Genomic DNA, 25,287 nt, shown 5'->3' on the forward strand with positions numbered 1-25,287 from the left:
AAGTTGTTGCTAATGTTTAGCTGGCAACTTTCTGTTGATTCGCATTTCGTTCATCCTTGAAAATGTCATCTACTTCTTAGCGCCTAAATAATACAACACTCAGTTGTCCTCTTTCGCAATGCTTTTCATACCTTTCGTGTCTGCATGTAGTCGCTGATACAATGCGTACTAGGCTCAGCGAAATGTCAACATTTTCAAGATATCTTAACAACCGTCTAAAGAATCCTTGTTACTGTTTATGTTATCAGTATGAAACTTTGCTTCCGAGTCGCTGATCGTCTTCGAACAGCTTGAAGCTTACAGCGTGTGAGTCGGTGACTCGTTATATTATTACTTATGTCACATTATACTCGATCGTCCTCTTTCGAATATGTGGTCGATAAAATAGGTTGCATTAAGTTGACTGAAAAGCCATCTTCTTCAACACGTCTGAACAAACTTCAAAGGACTCAGTTTAATTCTTTGTTTTATCAGTACAAGATGTTGCCTTTTGGGTTGATGACCGTCTTCAAACAGCTCGAAGCGTGCCGAGTTTGAGTTAGTTAAAAATTATACATCGATAATATCATATTGTTCTCAATTGCCCTCGAAGTTTACTCAGGCGGAGTTAGTGAAGCGTGACCATGACAGTCATATAACAGTTAGTTGTCCACTTTCGCAACGCATTTTCTGTGGTCACGAAAAAAATCTGCTCAGCGAAATTTCAACATTTTCAAGATATCTTTACAACTGTCTAAAGAATCCTTTTTAATCTTCATTTTGATAGTGTGCCTCTTTGCTTCTGAGTAGAGGATTGCCTTCAAACAGCTCAAAGCTTACAGTGTTTGAGTTAGTGAATCATTACATCATTAGTAATGTCACATTACAATCCGGTTGTCGTCTTTCGGGTCTGTGGTCAATAAAATGGTTTGCATTTAGCTGATCGAAATGATTCAGTCTATTTCTATATTTCACAAGTCGGCAATGTTGCCTCCAGGTTAATAATCGTCTTCAAACAGCTCGAAGCGTACAGGGTTTGAGTCAGATGATAATTATACATCGATAATGTCATGCTGTTCTCATTTGTCCTCTTTTTTGCAATGCTTTGCGAATCTGTGGTCGATACAACAATTTCCATTAAGGTTATCGAAACGCAACATACTTTAAGATCTCTTAACAAACGTCGAATGATTCAGTTTGATTCTTCATTTCAACAATGGGCAATGTTGCCTCTTATTGCTGGTCCTCTCAAGGAGCTCGAAGCCGTTACATGGCTTGAGTTAATAAATCGCAACATCCTCGCTTATTTCACATTACACTCAGTTGTCCTCTTTCTCAACGCTTTATGAAGCTTTGTCGATTAAATAATTGGCATTTAGTTCATCAAAATATAACGCACGTCACAAACGTCTTAAGTATCATCTAACTCTTCCGTTGGTATACACTTTTCCAACTGAGTTACGGGTCGCTCTTTAGGAGTTCGAACCATCTTCCTTCATTTTACTGGATTTTTGTTGTCAGAAAGAGACTTTGGACCGAGCTTGCCTGCCCCATTTTTACGGTCCGAAGGGTTTTTGTCTAGTTTTGTGTTCATTTGTTTTTGTGTGTGTGTGTGTGTGTGTGTGGGGATGTATTTGATTGTTTGCTTTTGCAAATAAAACGAGCAAGTTCTTTAAGAAACTGTGGTGCTGGGGTGGGGTGGGGGGGGGGGAAGGGGTTTAATAAGAAAGTTTGATTTTATCAACTGAGTTGATAATGTAACTACTTGGTTACCGTTTCTAAGACTATTTTCTAAAGCTGACGTCTCGAGGTGAAGCCGTTCGTCAGTCTTCATGGTCGTCCAAGGATTTTTTTCCACCCCAGTTATGTCCGAAAAAAATATTTTGACGGGGTATTTAAGCAAAATGGGTAAAAGTTTCCCATGCGAGCGAATCACCATTTCGCCAAAGTGTATCTTTAGTGTGAGGTACTTAACCAGGGTAATTCATTTTGCTGTCGTTCGTTTCGAATGCGTAAGCCGCACAACAAGGAGTCATTTTTGGAGATATGGAAATTTCCCCATACGGATGGGTTGTTTCTCTTTTAAGATGACGTCTTAAAGTTTGCGAAACAACTCTTTCTCTAATTCGTTGCCGTTTTTGGCAAAAGACAGATACCAGTTGTTTGAGGGAGATTACGCCGTTCCTCATGATTTATGCGCACCTTTATGGTCGATGACGTGTATTCTCATTATTAAAGTACTGAAGCCTCCCACTGACGCTTATGGTACAGGCTGTAAAGTCAGTTAATTCACTACCAGGTGATCATTCGAGTTTTTCGAAGGTGCGTAAGCCTATTTGAATATCCATTTAGTTGTACCGATTTACCTTTCTGTAAGATCATGTCTAATTAAGAAATTTTACGTTCCATTTTTGGCATCTACAGGTACTGCAACACCATCTGAAAATATGCCACGCCATCAAGTCCCACAGTTCTGGCCTTTGGTAGATGTTGTCGGGGTGTAATGTACATTCGGCCCTAACATCTTCAATTGTAACTTCTGCAATAAGGGTCTAAAAGTGAAGAGTCCGTGAGGCCTACGCGATATCATGATGGGCTAGGTTTAAAGTGATAAGGTTAGGGTTAGGGTGATAAGCTTAGGGATAGGGTTAGGGTGATATGGTTAGGATTAGGATCATAATTTTATCATGTTTGCTTTTGTTGTTTTGTGAAATGTGTGCGATGTTGTAAGATCCACTTCTAGTTTCATTATTTTTAGTATAGCAATTTTAACGAACCCAATCTATCGCGTAGGTGACTTATCTGATCCCCGTAGAAAACGGCGGCTCGGAATGTAGAACGTAGGCCTACGGGCCTTTCGGCTGGCTGTGCCACTGGCCATGAAGGGAATCAAATACAGCTGATTCTTGTTCTTTGAAAGAAATTAGTATCTTAATCATGTCGGGCCAAAGACAGTTTTGTCTATACCATGATGTCATACCCCAACTGATTAACATACTAATTTCTTTACTTTCTTTATCCACCCCTTGAGACTTGCTATATATTTGGCTCACTCTACAATATGCTTTTTTCCCCCAAACTCGGTTTCTGTTACTTTTTATTCCCCACGTGAACAAGAATCAGCTGTATTTGATTCCCTTTGTGGCCACCGAAGAGGCCAGCCGATAGGCCCGTAGGCCTACGTTCTACATTCCGAGCCGCCATTTCCTACGGAGAGCGGATAAGTCACCTACACGATAGGTTAGATTCGTTAAAGTTTCTATCTTAAAAAAAAATGAAACTAGAAGTGGATCTTACAACATCGCACACATTTTATAAAAAAGCAAAAGCAAACATCGTGGTGTCATGATCCTAATCCTAACCATATCATCCTAACCCTATCCCTAAGCTTATCACCCTAACCCTAACCCATCATGATATCGCGTAGGCCTCACGGACTCTTCACTTTTAGACCCTTATTGCAGAAGTTGCAATTGAAGATGTTAGGGCCGAATGTACATTACACCCCGACAACATCTACCAAAGGCCAGAACTGTGGGACTTGATGGCGTGGCAGACTTTCAGATGGTGTTGCAGTACCTGTAGATGCCAAAAATGGAACGTAAAATTTCTTAATTAGACATGATCTTACAGAAAGGTAAATCGGTACAACTAAATGGATATTCAAATAGGCTTACGCACCTTCGAAAAACTCGAATGATCACCTGGTAGTGAATTAACTGACTTTACAGCCTGTACCATAAGCGTCAGTGGGAGGCTTCAATACTTTAATAATGAGAATACACGTCATCGACCATAAAGGTGCGCATAAATCATGAGGAACGGCGTAATCTCCCTCAAACAACTCGTATCTGTCTTTTGCCAAAAACGGCAACGAACTAAAGAAAGAGTTGTTTCGCAAACTTTAAGACGTCATCTTAAAAGAGAAACAACCCATCCGTATGGGGAAATTTCTATATCTCCAAAAATGACTCCTTGTTGTGCGGCTTACGCATTCGAAACGAACGACAGCAAAATGAATTACCCTGGTTAAGTACCTCACACTAAAGATACACTTTGGCGAAATGGTGATTCGCTCGCATGGGAAACTTTTACCCATTTTGCTTAAATACCCCGTCAAAATATTTTTTTTCGGACATAACTGGGGTGGAAAAAAATCCTTGGACGACCATGAAGACTGACGAACGGCTTCACCTCGAGACGTCAGCTTTAGAAAATAGTCTTAGAAACGGTAACCAAGTAGTTACATTATCAACTCAGTTGATAAAATCAAACTTTCTTATTAAACCCCTTCCCCCCACCCCAGCACCACAGTTTCTTAAAGAACTTGCTCGTTTTATTTGAAAAAGCAAACAATCAAATACATCCCCACACACACACACACACACACACAAAAACAAATGAACACAAAACTAGACAAAAACCCTTCGGACCGTAAAAATGGGGCAGGCAAGCTCGGTCCAAAGTCTCTTTCTGACAACAAAAATCCAGTAAAATGAAGGAAGATGGTTCGAACTCCTAAAGAGCGACCCGTAACTCAGTTGGAAAAGTGTATACCAACGGAAGAGTTAGATGATACTTAAGACGTTTGTGACGTGCGTTATATTTTGATGAACTAAATGCCAATTATTTAATCGACAAAGCTTCATAAAGCGTTGAGAAAGAGGACAACTGAGTGTAATGTGAAATAAGCGAGGATGTTGCGATTTATTAACTCAAGCCATGTAACGGCTTCGAGCTCCTTGAGAGGACCGGCAATAAGAGGCAACATTGCCCATTGTTGAAATGAAGAATCAAACTGAATCATTCGACGTTTGTTAAGAGATCTTAAAGTATGTTGCGTTTCGATAACCCTAATGGAAATTGTTGTATCGACCACAGATTCGCAAAGCATTGCAAAAAAGAGGACAAATGAGAACAGCATGACATTATCGATGTATAATTATCATCTGACTCAAACCCTGTACGCTTCGAGCTGTTTGAAGACGATTATTAACCTGGAGGCAACGTTGCCGACTTGTGAAATATAGAAATAGACTGAATCATTTCGATCAGCTAAATGCAAACCATTTTATTGACCACAGACCCGAAAGACGACAACCGGATTGTAATGTGACATTACTAATGATGTAATGATTCACTAACTCAAACATTGTAAGCTTTGAGCTGTTTGAAGGCAATCCTCTACTCAGAAGCAAAGAGGCACACTATCAAAATGAAGATTAAAAAGGATTCTTTAGACAGTTGTAAAGATATCTTGAAAATGTTGAAATTTCGCTGAGCAGATTTTTTTCGTGACCACAGAAAATGCGTTGCGAAAGTGGACAACTAACTGTTATATGACTGTCATGGTCACGCTTCACTAACTCCGCCTGAGTAAACTTCGAGGGCAATTGAGAACAATATGATATTATCGATGTATAATTTTTAACTAACTCAAACTCGGCACGCTTCGAGCTGTTTGAAGACGGTCATCAACCCAAAAGGCAACATCTTGTACTGATAAAACAAAGAATTAAACTGAGTCCTTTGAAGTTTGTTCAGACGTGTTGAAGAAGATGGCTTTTCAGTCAACTTAATGCAACCTATTTTATCGACCACATATTCGAAAGAGGACGATCGAGTATAATGTGACATAAGTAATAATATAACGAGTCACCGACTCACACGCTGTAAGCTTCAAGCTGTTCGAAGACGATCAGCGACTCGGAAGCAAAGTTTCATACTGATAACATAAACAGTAACAAGGATTCTTTAGACGGTTGTTAAGATATCTTGAAAATGTTGACATTTCGCTGAGCCTAGTACGCATTGTATCAGCGACTACATGCAGACACGAAAGGTATGAAAAGCATTGCGAAAGAGGACAACTGAGTGTTGTATTATTTAGGCGCTAAGAAGTAGATGACATTTTCAAGGATGAACGAAATGCGAATCAACAGAAAGTTGCCAGCTAAACATTAGCAACAACTTGAATTATACTACAACGAGTTCTCGATTTAATAGGTCTCATTTTCCTAGAAGTTTTTAAAAAGCTTACTACTCAAGAAAGGAATACGCTTTCATTTGCACTAATCTAAAATTAAAAACTCAAGAAGGCACGGTGGGCTCGATTAACTACGGATATCTTGTTGCATGACAAAAGGTGCTGTACTAGGCTCGTGTAATACTATGTTGAAATAAACTTCATGGTGTTTGGCTGATCAATATTCTTCGTGGTAGTTTGTGGCTCGCGTAGCCACGAAATTAGCTACTGGTTTGGCCAATCAGCTAGCGGTTTAGGAAAACAATACAGCTGTGGTCACAATAGGAATTCCCGTGAAATAAATCGCGTTCGATCGATAACTCCTCCAAGATCGTACTCTAGTGCGTCGGCTAACGAGCCATGTTCTCTTCTGTCAAATCAATTTCATTAGATCGCTTGCTTGAACGTTGAATGCGTTCTAAGTATTTCAAAACAAGGCTTGATCTGTTGGGAATGAACTTTTACACAACACAGAGACAAACAGCATTTATTTGTGTATTCCCCGCCAAAATTACATTATGGCGCGAAATGAGTAAATTCCGAGTTGAGACATCGTATGCAAGATGGAAGCGAAAACTACATTCGTAACAATGTAATTTCTTCTTAGAATTTGGAAAAGTTGAATTTCTCAGCATGGAAACTGAATAGAGAATGGCAAATTTCGCGATTTAAAAGACGTTCAAGTCCGGTAAGTTACTTTCATTGGATTGTTATAACACATAAGATAATTTTTATTATGATAGCATTTGTATGTGGAATTTGTTAAACAGATTTGATCAATTCTCCTCGTAAATACAGTAGTAATTAGTTGGGTTAAATTCAGTAGCATGATTTGCTTCAACTTAGCATACATTCAGTGCAAAAATCCAAAATTGTAACGTAATCGTTGCCTGTAGCAAAACAGGGCGGAAAAGTAAGATGATAAGTTTCTCGTGCGTCTACAGGTCAAGTCCTTGCTTGCCTTCTAATAAGTGTTACGGTGTCACGATTACTGTAATGTCTTTATCACATTCTTGACAGGAAAGCTTGTCAAATCTTCTTGCTTTTAAGAACGTTTACGAGCATAAAAAGGTTGCGATATTTTTTTCTTTTTTATCACGCGGACACGATTATTTGCACGTTCACCGGAAATGAATTCACAGTCTTTACAAAGGATAATGGTCATTTGATCGCTTTCTTAGTATTCGGGCGCTGATAAAGAGCGCGGCAAAACCGTGGTGGCAATTTCTGTCAACGATTTCTGTCAACGATTTCTGTGGAATTGTAAGCAATCGGTTGCGTTTCCATTGCTGTGTTAACCACAGAGTATTCGATATATTTCTAAGGTGAAATACACTGAATGTAACTGGTTTTTTTAACCGCAAAATTACAACAGTGACAAAACTTTACAAAAAGCTTCTACGCGTCTAGCGCTAATAAAAATAATACAACCTCGAAGAAGGATAATTTAGTACAGATAGCATCCAATTTATGGTGAAACATTACTGCTCTTAAAGCAGAAATGCCCTATCTATTGTTGTCTGTTTTATTTGTTGTTGACAGAAATAAAACAGGCAAACCTTAATTTAGAAATGACCTGACCTATATTCTTCCATGTCATTGGTTTGTTGAGGAACTAAGTTGCTGAAGAGTAAGTTTCACATTACAAACCAAATCTGATTGGTGGACACAGTAACTTATATCCCAAAGAACTAATTAAAAATGTATTTGAGATCTGATCGGTTCATTCAGGAACTAAGATACCCAAAATTTCAAGTACACATTAAAATGGTGAAGTACACATTTAAATGGGGAGGTGTTTATAGCATTCAAATCTGTCCCAAATTGTCTCCTCTTAACTAACTACCTGAAATCTTGATCCTTTTAGCTCCAAGATCTGAGAGTTGACTCACTCAACTGAAAACCTTACTCAGTTTGTTTTAGGTGTTGCTGGGAATATGCCTGAGATTGTTTTAACCCTTTAACTCCTAGAAGTGATTCACATGTAACTTCTCCCTACAATATTCATTCACTATCCAACAAACAGGTAATGAGAGTATTCAAATGTATCAGGTAGAAGTTTTTATCTTGATCTAACACTAAATTCTTACAACTAATTTACAAGGAAATGTGTAGCAGCTAGAGAGGAGAATTAACAATTAGATCCTGGGAATTATAGGGTCAATGCTCAAACAAAAATTTGTCTTCAAGTTCTTTTAGGTATTTTATTTTCTTAATTGTTGTTGTTGTTTTTTTTCAGGCCCTTCTTTATGGAAGCTGTGTGTCCCAGAAAGACAACATTACCAAGCATGCCTGTGATAGGAAGTTTCAAGCACTTAAAGCCTGTATAAGACAAGCAGTAAGTTTTCTGTCAGACTTATCAGGCTCTCTTTTCTTTCTGTGTTTAATTAGCTTGGATGTCATGTTAGATTTTAAACCACAAACTTAATAATCATGACAAGATAGTCAAAGGGGGGCATAAAAGTGTCCTTTCAGAGAGTGGGGTGATAAAAAAGAAAGCCTTTGCTTTTTCATGCAACATATTCTTTGCCATACTTGTCCAGAGTTTGTTTCAGTTCAAACTTTGTTAAACATAAGCAGTTAATAACTGGTTTCAAGGGATACAGTGAGTTTTCTTTTCCCAAGACTCTTGAATGTTCCTTGAACTGAAGCCAAAGGGAACAATTAGGGTCAAATAAAAAATGGCTTTTGAGTTGGGAGGTATAACATCATGATTTTAAACAATTGCAAAAGAATTTGTAGTACTTACATACTTAAACATGTACTCTCAAACTAACTCTTATACTCTCAAATTAGTCAGCTTTAATCAGAATTAATCAGGTTCATCCTTTTATCAGTGGGTACTGTCCTACAGTGAGAGAGGGATGGGGTTTAACTTTTCCTTGTCAAATGTCTGTGTCTCTTTTTATTATTTTCCTCCTGATTTTAATTAACAGTCATCAGCAAAAATTAGGGACTGAAGATAAATAAGAGACTACAGCAAGTCACTCAGACATAGAACTGCTCTGCTTTTTCTACTAAAATGCAAATATTACCTTTCTAAAATAATGTAATAATAATCACTGTATACTGAAACAAAATGTTTCATTCCTGATTATTCTATTGTGAATGAATTGAAAAATAACTTATTAAGTTCAATACAGGATTTCCATACTACACACTGGCTTGAAATTAAAGCTTTTAACCCTTTCACTTCCAAGATCTGATTGTTAATTCTCCCCTCTAGCTGCTACACATTTCCTTTTAAATAAGTTACAAGAATTTGGTGTTAAATCAAGAAAACAACCTCTACCTGATAAGTTTAAGTATTCTCCTTACCTCTTTGCTAGATGATGAATGGATTTTTTAGGGAGAAGTTACATGTCAATCACTTCTGGGAGTTAAAGGGTTAAAGATAACTAAACAACAATAAACTTTTTAGTAGTTAAAAGAAAACATTAAAATTTGATGTGTCCATCCTCCTCTGCATTCTAATGAATGATCAAATCAAACAATATAATTATCTTAAGGCATTTTCCAACTGGTTGAAAATGTTTTGAGAAATGTGCACCAGGAATGTACTAAGAGCAGTATTTGTATGAGGTTTTGTTTAGAACATATCATACATAAAAACATATTAAACAGCTCTTACATCTCATTATTTAGGGCTACTCATTATATGTTTTAAAAGTTTTCCATAAAACACTCCAATGGTTAGTTCATTTACCAAAGCTTTGTAAACATCACTGATGCCTTTGCATTCAGAGATGCACTTGAGCTCATGGGATTTCCCTTACAAATACATGTGCAATAAATTAGATTTGCTGAATTGAGCAATAGAAAAACAGAAGCTAAATTCATCATATTTGGAAGATGATGCTCATGTAACTTTTATGCTGTTACATATACATTTCCCATCTGCTCCCCTGTGCTCACATGTGCCAATTCCTGCAAGAACACTCTGTCAGCCAAGGAAATCATAGAAGCACAATGATATTCTAGAATCCTTAATCTATACACATGCATTCCCTATTGTCTGTTTTTAACCCTTTACACTCTAACATCAATATATATGCATATTCTCCATACTTTTCTCTGTGTTCTGACAAGGAGAATTTGCTCAACAATCAAGAGCTTTTTTTTGTTAGTGATCATTTCCTGTATTCTCATGACCTTAATGTTTAATTTAAGGATGATATTTCAAGGAGAAATTAGCTCCTAAACTATTTGGGGTTTGAGGATTAGAGAAAGTTAATGTTCAAATTATAGAAAATCTGGTGTGCCTGGCCTTTTTGTTTACTCTGCGACAAGATGTTAGTAAAATAGGAATTCTTATCAATAAGCAATTTATCATGTACTATTTTAATTTTTTATCTCACTAAAGATTTCCTCTTGTTTGATGATGTATTTTTGTTGCAGGCAAAGAAAATTTAAGTGTAGAGACTTGAAAAGAGAGAACAACTGCACCTGTTGCTGCAAAGTTCAGGAACAGAAGATGTCACAGGGAACCCACTCACTTTTTGTCTGGGATAAAAAATGTTGTAAGGAGACATTTAGGCTTGTGGAAACTTAAAAAGAATGTTATGGAAGTCCCTGTGCTCATTTTGAGTGTCACGATTTTTATAGTTTTTAAATTTGTTTTGTTTTTTCAGGTACTTGGAAAAGCTAACATCATGGTAGAATGGATGAATTAAAAGCAAATTATGGCTAATGTGAACTGTGTTAGACTTACTCATACTGAGTATAAAGCTTATTCTAAAATGGTGACCATTCTATGATTCCATTTTTAGTCACCCCACATATGTTAATGTCATTTCCTGTGTACATTTCCAGCTTTTGAAATGTGAGACTTTATTTTAGAACTGAAATAGAAGCCAATGTGTTGGGTAGTTGAACCATGAATGTGTTCTACCACAGAAATATCTGGCTTTGAAAAGAGTGTAGGGTATATGATCATGAAAAAGTCAAGTTTTATCGTTTGGTGGCTTGTTTGTGAACTATTAAATGAACTGTTAAAGGCCCATCTACCTTTGAACAAAACAGCAACAACAAAAACAAACAATTATAAGCACACTTACCCCCCCCCCCCACCCCACCCTACGGGTATAAGCCCATCTCGCTTTTCTTGTTTTGGTAGCGGGGCTGATGTTGGCCTTAATTTTTGTTTGCTCTCGGTTAATGGAAGGGAGTGAAAGAGCTGCTGTGGAATCAGGAAATCGTGACCATCGACTTGAACTCGCCCGGTTCTTCGCTTGCCTCAAATCCACTGACTGAGAGTCTCAAACAGGTTTCCTTTTTGAGGAAAATTTGTCCGTTTAACTTATCTTCGGACAATCATGAAAATGACGACGATCTCACCAAGTTAAACACAAGGAATCAGATTTACCTTCTGAACAGATATAGGGATCAGAGGAATGCAACTGTAAAGTAAGGTAAAGACCTCAACACGTGATCGCGTGATAGTAAGGAAATTTGATTTCTGTTGTCAAGAAAGTGATTATTTTAATTAAGCGAATATCACGATTACATATCCGAAGATCATTCGTCTCTCGCTTCTCGACTTGTTGAGTTCCTCGTTTGTAAAAGTGCTCTACAGTTATCTAAAAATCATTTAGTTCACGCCTCAGCCGAAAAAAGGAACTTTCGCTGTGAGTGAATTTTCCCAAGAAATTCAATCGAAATTCGACCGAAGAATTTAGTGTAATCAACTTTCGTCACGCAACGTTATGTAACAAGCGGTAAAAATATATTCAGTTGTGCACGTTACGTAGGTTAGGTTAAGTTAAGTAGGTTAGCGGTTGTGTATCTAGTGAAAAGTTCTTTCACGTTCTTTTTTAAAACGTTGTTCTTTGCCTTTAAAACACAACAAGAAAGCGGTAGGGATTTGTGTGCGCCACATCGAGAAAAATCGAGCTTTCGGTTAAACCGATAATTTTCCTTTCACAGATATATTTTGGAGGAATTCGTCCAGGAAGCGAGAAAGTTCTTATACATGGAACGGAAAAGCTGTGACTATGATATAGTTGTGGGTAAAGCGCTACGTGAAGACAAGGTGTTAACCCTTTCACTCCCAAGATCTGATTGTTAATTCTCCCCTCTAGCTGCTACACATGTCCTCATTAATAAATTATGAGAATTTCGTGCTAGATCAAGGTAGCAGCTTCTACCTGATAAGTTTGAATATTCTCATCACCTGTTTGCTGAATAATGTATGAATATTAAAGGGAGAAGTTAAATGTTAATCACTTCAGGGAGTTCAAGGGTTAAACACCGTTTCTTTCCAAAAAAATGGAATGAAGTATTTCCAAAATTAAAACATCCACCTGTAGCAGTTAATAAAGCGAGGTAGATTCGAATATCGTATCCAATTAAGAGATTTTTCGGAGACAACTCCTCGAACAATAAAATATGATGACGTCTCTTGCCTGGCGATGATACTTCTAAAGACATGGTCGCAGTGATACTCGCAATAAAGCAGAAGATTAATATCAGAAGATTATTTAGGAGCTTGCATGCACTCTTTTGGCATCCTGATAAGTTCCTTACTCGTTTTGACGAGAAATATGCGAAGAGCCTCGCCCGCAAATAACTGACGGATTCTCATAATATCTAAACAGCTGAGTCAGTCCTATCAGGAGAACGATATGAATTGCTGTTGCGTTGTAAAATTTCATCAGAATTCCCACATCGCACAGTATTAAACAAAATGAAATCGTTGGCGGAGTTCTTATAGGTTTGCAAGTAGTTCCTTTATCGGCTATCACATTCTTCACCAATTCAAACATTTGTCAACTTTGGAGAATATTACTACGTTATCTTTTCCTAATATTTGTATTATCTCTCCCTTGAAAGCTTATTTCGATTACATTTCAAAACCATTTGTTATGAGGAATTTTTATTATAGGGCCTTTTTATTGTCCTTGTTCTGTTGTAAACATTTTTTGGAAACTCTAATTAAATCTAAGATTTTAAAGTTTACATTGGAAAATCGACTGAAGAAAGCTCTAGTTGTCCAATTTGCATCAATAGTCCCTATGCCTGTGAAGTCAATCTGCAAGGCCGAGCTCTTCACAAGGGCTGATCAAAGTGACTGGAAGGGCCTGCCACTTTAACCTGTAAACACAAGAATCAGAACACTGTGATTAAACGGAAAGGGAGAACAATAGAGTGCATGAATTGCTTTGGTTATTGAGATGGGAGCCAGCGATGAAGCATGAAATATGAAAACCACAAACTTCATGATGCGTGTTAAATGAGCAAATCGAACAACAATCAAAGTGCTCTGTGAGCAAACTCGTGAATTGACACATGATTTTTGAGATTATGTTTAATGTTATCTGGTTTAGGGAATTTTGTGGTTGATTGTCATCTAGAGTACGAGCAGTAGTTCAGTGTTCGCTAATGTAGCAAAGAAACAAAGTAACGTTGGGACAAGAAGGCATTACAATTGAAATGATCATGCTATTACATTTAACAAGGTGGATGATGTAATGTGTTTTAAACGTCTATCATTTTTGTTTCTGGTTCAAAAGAAAAGGTTGGAAGTAAATGTGGGTGAAAAGTGAAATTTACTGTCTTTCGTTGTAAATATTAGAAAGTCAAGGCAATACTGTCTTAATGAAAACATTAACGATTCCCTCTTTATCAAATGAGACAAACGGGAACGAGTTTTGAGTGATATAACTAAGCCAAGTCTGCCACCGTCATTTTAGATCTCCGCCTGGGTAGATTTAAGTCACGTGCTAGGCAACGTATAATCAATAACAAGATAGAATTTCATTTCAGGCCTATTTATCAATTTTGTGGTGTGTAATTTTCGCATTTTAGTACGTTGTATATATGTTGAATCTTCAAATTGTCTTGAAACTTACAAGAAAATTGTTCTTTAAAAATTCACTGAAAATCGGTAGCTAAAATTGTTTGTCTAAGTGTTATTTGATTTTCGTGTTAACTTGTTATTTAGTCAGTCGCCGGCATCTTTTGTTGCTTCACACAGGAAAAACACATGCGACGAAACGTAATGATCAATTTTGTCCTCAATCTCACGCTATAACAGAAAAAGCTTTTGAACATCTGTAAACTCCGAGCGCTTCGCAGTAAGTGATATTTTCAATGAATCTTCGGATTGTTTTCAAGTTCAAGGATTGTAAAATACAATTTTATGAAAAACGAAGGTTGTTGTTATTTCAGTGTGAATCCTTGAATGCTTGCCAGTCGCTGGCGCCGCTTGTTGAAACTAAAACGAAAAAAAAACTCTTTTAAGATTATCATTGGCTTCTTTTTCACCCCACCACTATTCTTAGCAACAAAGGTCGCCATTTCGTCTGTTTATTGCTCGCCAAAAACTATCAAATGTACTCAAAAGCCTAAAATCTAAAAAAAGTTTACAGGAATCGACCAATCGAGCGAGCGAGCGAGCGAGCGAGCGAATGCTATTCCCCACATCGTACCTATAACTCGCTCTTGCGCATGCGCGCAATTCACGAGTTAAAAATGGTAACTGTTGTCAACTCGGTATTTAAAAGAAGATTAAGGATCCTAACTAACAAATATCACTATAGCTTAGAAATTACATTTAATTGGAATAATGTAATGAGCTGTACCTTGCACAGGTCGAAGGCTGACATAGTGCACCTCATGAATATGTCCCAGCATAAGAGGTTTGCTTTCGTCAACTGGACAATGTGGCGTAATGATTACATCATTGCTATGGGATAGACTGCTGACCACACGAATGCACGTTTCAAAGTAGTTTGCTGCGGCACACAGAATCACGTGATCACCCCAAGCGCCATCTTGTTCGATGTGCACTAGGTATTCAGTCCACGTTTGATGTCCATGTACAAAGTGGAACAGATCTGTTCCATCCGGCTGTAGGAAGAATTAAAAGAATTAATGATAGAAACTTGAGCGCGTGGAGTACGAGTCAGGGAGTAATTTTATCAGAATGGTACGAGACGACCTTTAATTAGCAATTTACTGCATAGTAACAAATTTTCTGATTGAAACGTCTTTCAAAACGTCCGTGTATATTCCAAAACGCTTTGGAAACAGCAGGAAAACAAAGATCCATCATTTAAAGAATAACTAGAATTCTGCTCTCTGATGCAGGTTTAAATGGAACTTTCTTGAAGCTAAATTAAATTCAAATGACTAAAATTGCAGTGGCCTGCTTCTTCAGACACCACATTAAGAGGTACCTTGTACCCTTTTTCACCAGGGGCACAAGCTGGTAAAGGAACTCCTGAAAAAAAAAGACCATCAGTCCACGCAGGAAGAGTAACAGTACTTGTGGTCACTTCACGCTGTGAACACTGGGATAGGTTCTCGTGGTGTTGGCCAAGTGGCCTGTATTATCACTAAACCTCTGTCATACTCTTGAAATAACATCGCGTAACATACTCTGCTAGACATACTAATATCAACTTACAAGTTTTGGGTTATTCCTGAGGTACTGGACCAAGGTTTCTCTTAATTCGCCATGTAGGATTTTGATTCCCTTAACAATTGCCAGTTGTTCGGACAAGGCATAGAACATGCAATTTCCTTCATTGTCAGATATTCTGAAGCCCCTGTCTGATGCGATATTCCTCAACCCCAGTGATAGATCTGTTCTGCTCTTGACTTTGCTGGCATCGAGTTGCATCTGCTGAAGCTTCTGGATGATTTGGTCAAAAGCACCTAGAAAAAACAAAGTTCTTATTAATCTAACTGCATGATTGAAAGAAGCGAAACAATCGTCTGCTGGAAGATAACAATCCTCAACTTATTAAGGGAAACTTTTAGGTTAATAAGGAAACGAAGGGCTTCAACCACCAAACTTCCACTGTTTGGTCCAAAAACTCAACCTTTAAAAGGAAGCTCTTAGTGTCATTTAAGTCACGTTTTAAGTTCGATATCTGCCCGAGAATGAATGCACTGATGATCGAGAGAGAAGAAGCGGAGAAGAAAAATTAACACGAGGTCTACACTCTGACATTTCTGTGTAACTGGAAAAAGGAATCCAGGGAAAAAAGGTACGGGCTTCAAAAATATACTGATGTATTTCCTCTACCGTATGAATATGTTATTACTTCAATATTGTTTCGAAACACAACTGTATCATGAATAGAACATAAACTTGTTTTGATAGAAACAGTATTTAAACTTTGCTTTTGTTTTGAGAAAAAGCAGAACACCTCCCCATGTCTCCCTGTTTCAGACAATTTCTGGTGGTTTCCGATTGGATGAAAACTTCAAATGACTCAACGAAATAAATAAAACTAAGCCGTCCGTCCGGATCAGAAAGTAAAAAAAATCGAATTTCTTTGTATAAGAGTGTCGTGGTATAAGTAAAAACATGTCTTCTAAGTAAAAAATACCTTACTAAGTTTTTACGAAGCGTAGCTGGCCTGAAGTCAAAAGTCAGGGAAAGAAAATTGCTGGATCTCCTCGTAACCTGTCTGTACTTCTTTGCGGATATCAATTATCATTTGTTAAAAAATTATTTTACTCACTTGGAGTCAGTAATGAATCCACTGTTAGTTGTTTGGTCGACGTATCAACAAATTCGACCTGCCGAGCTCTAAAACTTGTGTCTCGTCTTTTAGAAGCTAAAAAGATAAAAAGAAACTTTTGTTTTAATAACACAGTAAACAAGAGGATAAAATAACTAATTATTATTCATGTTTAACATCTTTTATATACGAGGTGTTCGTGCTTTCCGCCACAGTTAATAAGAGACCGAAGGCCGAGTAGCCCCCTAAAACACTTTTTGAAGGATATTTAAAACATTCTCACCATGGACTAAGTCCCACATCTTCTCCACAAGACTGTCACACTGCTTCTCCCAGCTAAATTTCTCTTCATATGAACTCCTCAGTTGTCGAATATCTCGAAGTCGATCTGATCTTTCCTTCTGTCGGACACCAGCAATTGCCTTTGCCCACTCCCCAGGGTCCTCAGACTCTACCACGAATGATTTGCCCGATGGTAAAGTGCACAGTGCTTCACCAAATCCGGAGTTTCCACTGACAAGAATGGGAAGACCAGCAGACAACGCTTCTAATGCTGTCAGACCAAACCCCTCTGTTCTAGAGGGCATGATGCAGAGATCAACTTCATAAAATAATTTTTTCAAGCTCTCCTTGCTGTTCACGAATTTTCGGACGGTCAGCTGGCTTTTATCAATTCCACTCTTCAGTAAATCCTCTGCTACCTCATCCTGTTCATTGTCAGGTGCACCCACGAAGATGAGACAGTAAGACCTGTCTTTTAGTTCAGTTATCGCTCTAGCAGAGATATCGTAACCCTTCAAGCTGAAGTCCTCTGAGTCACCACGGCCAAACGTCAGTACCTTGAACTTGTTACGCTCCTTAGAGGCTTGTTTTACGTCAGAGAACTCACGGAATGTTCCAGGAGTCAGTTGAAGGATGTCGTCCTCACTCTTGCATGAGCCGAGCTGAACGGCGAAAGCCTCTGTTAGCTTTAGTCCAACTGTTAACACAGCATCTGCCAACTCACACAACGCCACTTCCGTTAAATTCTTCTCTTGACCCTTGGAAATAGCCTTGGGATAGTTTTTGTGTATTGCGAGTTCTTCAGGTGCAGTGTGCACCACCTGTATCCACTTGCACTGGTGCGATTCCCTAATAAATTGGGCTTGTTTACCAATCTTTGCTCCATGACCCAGTACTATGTCAATGTCCAGATCTCTCGGTGGAGCACTCAGCCAGTCAAGGGGGTCGTCATAGCCTGGACGTTGTTGTGCCTCTCTGAGGAATACATTGTGAATTCGAGCAATTCTCCTCTCTTCTTCAGAACAGGTGAACTGTGGGACAAGGAGAGTAACATCCACGTCAGAGTGTTTGGCCAACAGAATGGCAAGCTGTCTGTTGATGGTGGACAAGCCACCCATTGACGAACTCCACTCACTTCCCAGGAGAGTCACCTTCAATGCTGTGGCAGACTTCATTGAATTGATTTCACTTGCTTCATCATGTGATTTAGCAGCTACATTTGACGTGAACAAACCCTGAAGGAAAAAAGGTCATATAAGATTATGATAATTAAATAAATAAAAAACTTTGGATGTGGTTATACAAATTTTTATTGATCAAAACTTTACCGAGGAAAAACAAAAAAGGATAAAATTAAAAAATTATTTTATCTTGTTAGAAATTCTCTGACTTATATTTAAAACTGAAGACAATCTATCAGGGCTGCCTTTCTCAACAGTGATAACAGCCCAATTGATATTAGCATCAAGTTAATTAGGGGAGCAAAGAAAAGATGAAACTGAGGCTAGAAACTTTTGCTTGAGAGATCATTATAATTAATTATACCTGGCTTCTTCTTTTCAAGAACCATTTCTCCAATCCACAAACTGGTTCTATCATATTGCAAAGTTTTCGCGTACAGATGTCCGGCCGACCTTCGTTTGCATCAATGAGATGGAAGCAGTCCTTGTGTGTGCAAGTGGTTTTCACGTGATCTGAGCATGCACGACCTGTTTCTTCTACCCCTGGATGACAATAAGGACATGCAACACACAGCCTATACTGCAGTCCCCTCAGGTATGGCATTTCTTGTGACAAATTCTTTAGGGTGTCTTCAAGAAATTCACGAACAAGAGTTGCTAGTTCGACGGAGTTCTGTCCTTCAATCTGATGACTTTGTGCTTTTCTTTGTCTCAAGATTACCTTCACAAATCCTGTTTTGCATATGAGGACAAAATCATGAATATCTTTCCCAATGATGAACCATGCTCCATTTTGGTACAGGCGAGGTTGATGCATGGCCCATGTTTTTGAACACCAATGAATGGATCGCGAGACAAGCTGCAAGAAGAGACCATGAGGGACAAAGCCATGGACAAAGAGGAGATACAATGGACATGGATCAGTTGATGATGGTTCCATCTTACTGAGTTCTACAGGTGATGACTTTAACTGAGCTGGTACAAAGTACTTCTCATCGGTTGGGGAAGCTGAGAACTTAGCGATCAAGCCAAATTGCTCCATCATGTCTAAAATGTCTCCCTTGATGATTCTTTGTCCAATAAAGCTGGAAAATACATGATCAACATGTTCCATGCTAAGGATGCCACTTCCTTCAAGTTCCCACCAGTACTTAGCATATCGAGCATTCTACAAAATACATAAATAACAAAAATTACAGATAAGAGAAGTCTACTGAATGTTTCCCATGCATATGTAAAAGAACTAGAAAACTTTTATTTCAATCAATGTACCGAAATGGTAAGAAATTACACTCTCAATGGACAATTTTGTATCTTTGGCTGCTCAGAGATGATTATTAGTTGTTATTCACCACCACAAAAGCTATTTAGTGCAAGTGAAAAAAATACAATTATTGTGAGCAGTAGCAAACCAATGCAAGTCTCTTGTAAAGGAAAAAGGCTAAATCAATCCATGACCTGAAAAGTTGCAAAAGGTACATGAAATAACTTGGGAGATCAAAGAGTCACAGCTGTTGCATAAGTTACCAAAATATTAAACAAAAGTATCATTCTCATTTTCTGTTCACTTAAATTATTAAACATTTTCCAAGTAAGGCCTTTCTAAAATGAACTTTTTTTTCGTACCTGTTTATTGAAAGGTGGAATGGTTATCAGTTGTTTGAACAGATCAATCAACCACTGAGCCTTCAGTACAACTGTACTGCGATGTTTGATTATCATCCCCAGACCATGGTAAAAACTGATCATGGACTCAAACTCTTTTGCATCTTTCATGAAACAATCTTTCCTTGCATAATGCTCAAGTTGTTGCAGATTTCTGTGATAAATCTGTTTGGCCACCAAAGCTTCAATCACCTTTTCAAACAAAAACCATCTGGAAGGCAACAGAATAATTAAAATGTTTTAGGGTTTAAAATTGGATATTAACTTCAGTCAGTCATGTACTTATTTGCAGTCTTCCAGTGTTAACTCATCCATTTCCTTGGTCTAGCTTTCTCCAAACTTTAGGAAAATTCCAATATGGTTATATTTTTCACGTAAGCAATCTCAATTCGAAGAGCTGTGCCTTCTAAAATATCCATCAGATATCCACACCCTTTTAAAAGCACAATATTGTCACAATGTCATGAATTAAAAAGAGTTTTGTTTGTTTGCACTTATATAACTGCTGTGTATTTTTACAGTCTGATGTTTTAAGTATTTTAATGAACTTCAAACTAGTAGAGGTAAAATATTTTTGTCTTTAGATACATGTATCTGCATATACAGTTATTATAAAAACACTGACTGCTCTTTGAAGAACTTTTGATGACTGTTTGAATACATGTCAAACATTGATCCCAAAGTCCATGAAATGAGGTTTCTCAGATAAATATTACTTTCCTTTACCTGATGGGTATTTTCTCCCCCATATAAGGCTCCTGCCTCAACACCTCCAGGATTTTGTTCTGCAATTCTTTTATTCCATCTGCTTTTCCTTCTTCCTCAGCTGGATATGTTTAGAAAATGAATTAAAAGCACAATGTGACACAGAAATTTGTGCTTACAAGGAGAATAGTTTGTATCATACATGTGTGATTGCAGATATTTTATAGCTGACAACATAGCTAAGACGATAATTCTCCAACTCCCCAAATCATCTTCTGTTTTTTATTTCAAACTCTCATTAATGGATCTGTCAGCAAAAATTTATAGACCCCTGAGTATGGTGATGCTGGTATATAAAGAAGCTGAGAGCTACGAAGAGTGCACCTAGTAAAAGTAACAAAAAACACGACTATAACTAGCTTCCACTATTAGCCTGAACTCACTTAACCAGGGTGGTATCCTTCCCTTACAACTCCAACTTCAACAATCTGTGTGTCTACCAACCTTTTAAAATTATAGTGACAGACAACACCACTGATGGATGACATGTAAATGTGAGAGCCAGATAATAATTGTTCTTAATGCTTAATGTTTGCCAACCGTCTACTAAGTGGGCCTTTGATTGAAAAAAAAAAAGCTGGCCACAACTTACGTGCTCTTGGAATTGATGCAAAGACAAGCTAGTAAGTAATTATAAAACCATCAATTACTGCAGGTAACACATGATGAAGGATACAATTTAAGACATCAAATATTTTACCTCTTTTATGTTTTCCTCTTTGCCTTTGAATCTTCTGGTTAGATTTCTCAGTCAGGTTTGGTCTCTGAGTGTTGTCAATGCAGAATAAGGGTCTGACCACATGCTTCTCATATTCCATACCAGAAATTCTCTCCTGTATTTGTTTCTTTATTACTGCTATTTCTTCAACTGGTTTGTCAGCATGTGTTCCAACAATAAACACTGGGGGGCGGAGGTAGGGAAGCCTACGTTGTGCATCATCATCTGGGTCATCAGTTGCCAGGGCAACACTGTGTACTGTAGCCAGCCATGACAGCAAATTCTCCATGTTTGTTTCATTGTTAGGGTTTTCCAACTTCACATCATTACTCCCTTGTCTCATGCAGGGCTCAGCTGCAGCATTCAAAGGCTTGCTGAGATTGTGCACCAATATGTACAGTGCTCGCTGTGATAAGAAGATAGGATGGCTGGCATAGTACAGGTGCTGCCCTGAAAAGTCCCAAATGTCCACTGTAAGATAGGATTCTTCTTTGAATAAATCACTTTCAATGTCTTTGCCTTGGAGATACTCCAACCACTGATGAACATGCTTCTCAGTATCAGGGGGTTGAGCAACATCAATAATTACCTCAGGCTCATCTAAAATGCAGTCCATTGAGTGTTCAATGCTAATGTTGTCCATAGCACCTATTGATGGGTAATCTCCTTAATCCTCAACCTAAGTAAAGTATCAAATAAGGGGATATTATTTACTCTCAGTACCACACTGATGCAGTCTCACCAGCAAACTCATTACACATCTCAAATAACTGTGTCAAAGTTTGATGTAAATTAGATAAAATGAGAGTACATGTACTGGGAGGGAAATTATTGTTTAGACTTCAAGCAGTTCCCTGTTTTTTGGCTAAGACCACTGCAGAGTAAAAAAAAATCAGTTAAAAAAATTGAACAATTTTAATTTTTGCTTCACTTTAAGGCTCACATAATCTTCATTTCACATTAAATATTTAAAACTATACTGTCATAAAAAGCTGCCTTAGACATGTGTGTGAAGAACATTTTTAAAATTCTGATATTACCTTTTTTTTGCCATGTTTGTAACTACCTAAAGATCCCTTTTCCAAATCTGCAGGTGATATGTGGGCTGAATCTTTTTCAAAATCTTCTTTTGAACTTTTATCTGAGTCTTTTTGTGTCAGCTTTTCTTGCTGCATAGACATTTTTCTAGCATGATGATCTTCTTGAGTAAAAATTTTCTCTGCAACAATCTTTGCCACATCTTTAGAACATTCCAATAGTCCTGGTTTATTCTCACCAATGGACTGCCAGTTCCTTGCAGCTTGGTCAACATCAATTTCACACTTTGAAGGATCCACTTCAATCCCCTCAGTGCTCTGTTCTTCAGAGTCAAATGGAAGGCCTAGCAGACTCTTCTTTAAACTGGTTTTACCTGCTCGATCCTGACCAATGAGTAATATTCTGCCACGGTAAACCATGACATATCCATCTTGCAAAGCCCTTTCATAAGCCAGCTGTGCTTTAAGTCTCTCTCTCATTGGGCCTAATAAGAAAGAGTTTTAACAACACAAAGAAAAAGGTAGTTTGCGCATTGATAAATTTCTAAAAATTAATTGAAAAAGAAAGCAAACTAAAGGTAAAGGTTGACAAATCAACAACTATAAATGCCTAACATGAATAATGTTGGAGTTAAAGGTTGGTATATATAAACTTAACCATCAAAATTGTTTATTTTTTTCTGATCTTAATGCATTTATTCCACTATTACATAAAAGTTACCCATAATAATTCTTCTGGCATAAAATGTAGTGATGAGTTTAAGAACATGCACACCAAATCTAAACTGACTCAATGTTTCAGAACAATAAGAATTAGAACCAATTGTGACTGATCACACAAGAGAGAGGTAAGGACTTACATCAATTCTGCCGAGTAGTGAGGAGTCAATAACCAATTAATTGATTGTGTACGAAAAAAAAAGCACATATTTCCAAAGGGTAACAACTGTAAGTTTAAAAATAATTACACAAAAAACACCTGCAGTGTAAATTCTATGGAAATAATAATCAGGATTCAGTCATGCTAATGACAAATTCAAGCTATATGCCTATAACTTAATTCACAAAATTTAATCACATTAGTTTATGAATTGTGTTTGATAAGCCACAAGTTACTAAATTTTTAAACACTTCAAATTAACCAAATGGAAAGCAAAAATAAAAAAAAAATTCCTAACAGTGAATTAACTTGGGATACATTTTATCATTTCGTAATTCCATTCCAATAGAAAGAAAACTCAAAACAATAATTCCTAACTGCGTAGAATGATTTGTAATAACATTTACTCTCTTGATTCCACATCAAATCATATTTCCTTATTGATGAACTTAAATTTCAATGTCAGCCAAATTGTTAAAATAAAGCTTTTCAATATTAGAACAAAAACTTCCATTACAAATGTCATGTATTTCTCAAGTGATGCCAACTTTGTTAAACCACACAAAAACTGTGACAGTATTTACAGTTTAACTATCGCCAGCCACCTGTAATAATCAGTAACAAGCAGAATAACCACTTGCAAGTCAATCATTAGAACCAATTTAGTAAATGCACACGTCACAACAATAATGTGAACAGAAATTTCCTTTACTCACCTTGGAGATCTGAATATACTCGGTCAATTATTCCTCTATCTTCTAGCTCCAAAACACTTCTCGTTCCTTCAACTGTAAAAGGATTCCCATTTACAAACAACGATTTGAGTTTCTTCAGCTGTTTTATAGCTGGACTCAACACAGTCAACTGGTTGTAACTCAGATCCAGTCCCTCCAGTGCCACCATCTCACCAATAGCATCAGAGATGGTGGTTAGTTTGTTATGTGAGATGAGCAGCAATTCGAGTTTCTTCAGCTGTTTTATAGCTGGACTCAACACAGTCAACTGGTTGTAACTCAGATCCAGTCCCTCCAGTGCCACCATCTCACCAATAGCATCAGAGATGGTGGTTAGTTTGTTATGTGAGATGTTCAGCACTTCGAGTTTCTTCAGCTGTTTTATAGCTGGACTCAACACAGTCAACTGGTTGTAACTCAGTACCAGTACCTCCAGTGCCACCATCTCACCAATAGCATCAGAGATGGTGGTTAGTTTGTTATGTGAGATCTTCAGCACTTTGAGTTTCTTCAGCTGTGTCAAACTTGCAGGGAATATGGACAGCTGGTTTCCTCTTACATTAAGTTCCATAATATTATTTAGTTTTCCAACATTTTCAGGTATTGTTTTAAGTTTATTCTCTGACAGGTCAAGTTCGTGCAACTCAGTTAATTCCAACACCGCTTCAGGCAGTTCCAGCAAATCCCACTCTGACAGATTTAATGTTTTTCTTCCGAAACGATCTGTTACAATCTTACTTCTCAGCTTTTCTTTAGAAATATGGGAATCCATGTCTTAGTAATGTAACTGTCAGAACGAAAAAAACAAGCTGTCATTAAAGGTGAGTAACTTGAACTAACTTTCTTGTGGCATTTATAATAACAATCGAACCAAAAATTGGCAAGAATGAGGTTTATGATTTAACATCTACTGAACCAAGGTAATGATTTATTCCTCGTAATACATTATCTTTGGAAACCATCCACCCTTCAGTGTTCTTTTAAACATTTTGAGTAAAGGACCGGATGCTTATGCGTAAAGGGTCTTGAGTTATTTATATTCATCAGAAACATTTCAACTTAAATCTAATTGTATAATTTTTGTGTTCATAAACAATTGCTTGAATTATAGATGTTAACGAAAAGGCAATTATGAACAAGAAAGATATTTGAATTTAAATACACTGAGTTTTCCAAGCTGTTTTTCCAAAATCATACGAATTACTACTTCCATTTCAAAATTAATATCCAACAGGAAAAAAATAATTAGGGCAAATCTATGGTTGGTTTTGTTTTCATGTGATAACCTAAGACAGTTGTAAATAAACCGAAGCATGAATGATTTCTAAGCTGTAGATATCAGACCAAGTTGCTAATTTTCAGACCTGTTGTTTGATTTTATCCTCTGTAAGCTATTTTTACTTGCAGTTAACAGAGTGAATTCATCAGAAAATGGTCCTAGTCATTTAATAAAGACTGATTGGATAAGTCCTTCTCACTGACATATTCACTGTTTTGATACCAAAATAATCAGAATGAGAGCTCTTTGTTTTGTTTGCTTTTTTTT

General features: G+C 37.4%; 2 protein-coding genes across 16 annotated transcripts in view; one reads left to right on the top strand and one right to left on the bottom strand.

The window, feature by feature from the left end:
• Nucleotides 1-10,955, top strand: part of LOC113683152 (uncharacterized) — a 230,415-nt gene extending 219,460 nt beyond the window's left edge. For 9 of the 15 annotated variants that reach the window (XR_016186324.1, XR_016186312.1, XR_016186270.1 and 6 more), the window contains one exon: nucleotides 10,403-10,700. Coding sequence is in view for 3 of the 15 variants with exons in the window: in XM_089204746.1 (XP_089060872.1) it covers nucleotides 10,403-10,556 (154 nt within the window). In the remaining 12 variants the exon portion in view is untranslated. Of the gene's footprint in view, nucleotides 1-7,917; nucleotides 8,031-8,243; nucleotides 8,343-10,402 lie in introns of all 15 variants that reach the window. The other 6 variants (XR_016186121.1, XR_016186126.1, XR_016186263.1 and 3 more) reach the window with 6 other exon arrangements.
• A 1,758-nt stretch (nucleotides 10,956-12,713) lies between these two features.
• LOC149051942 (uncharacterized) lies at nucleotides 12,714-24,528 on the bottom strand. The gene is made up of 11 exons (XM_089206644.1): nucleotides 23,724-24,528; nucleotides 22,226-22,612; nucleotides 21,073-21,756; nucleotides 20,334-20,433; nucleotides 19,569-19,818; nucleotides 18,307-19,110; nucleotides 16,763-17,996; nucleotides 16,480-16,575; nucleotides 15,414-15,664; nucleotides 14,587-14,854; nucleotides 12,714-13,096 (listed from the first exon to the last, which is right to left on the bottom strand). Exons 1-11 carry the CDS (start codon nucleotides 24,511-24,513, stop codon nucleotides 13,092-13,094), a joined length of 4,869 nt encoding a protein of 1,622 aa, XP_089062770.1. The 5' UTR covers nucleotides 24,514-24,528; the 3' UTR covers nucleotides 12,714-13,091.
• Between the last annotated feature and the right edge of the window lie 759 nt (nucleotides 24,529-25,287).

This window comes from Pocillopora damicornis, chromosome 1, assembly GCF_964200805.1.
Source record: "Pocillopora damicornis chromosome 1, jaPocDami1.2, whole genome shotgun sequence".
In the NCBI taxonomy this organism is placed as follows: domain Eukaryota; kingdom Metazoa; phylum Cnidaria; class Anthozoa; order Scleractinia; family Pocilloporidae; genus Pocillopora; species Pocillopora damicornis.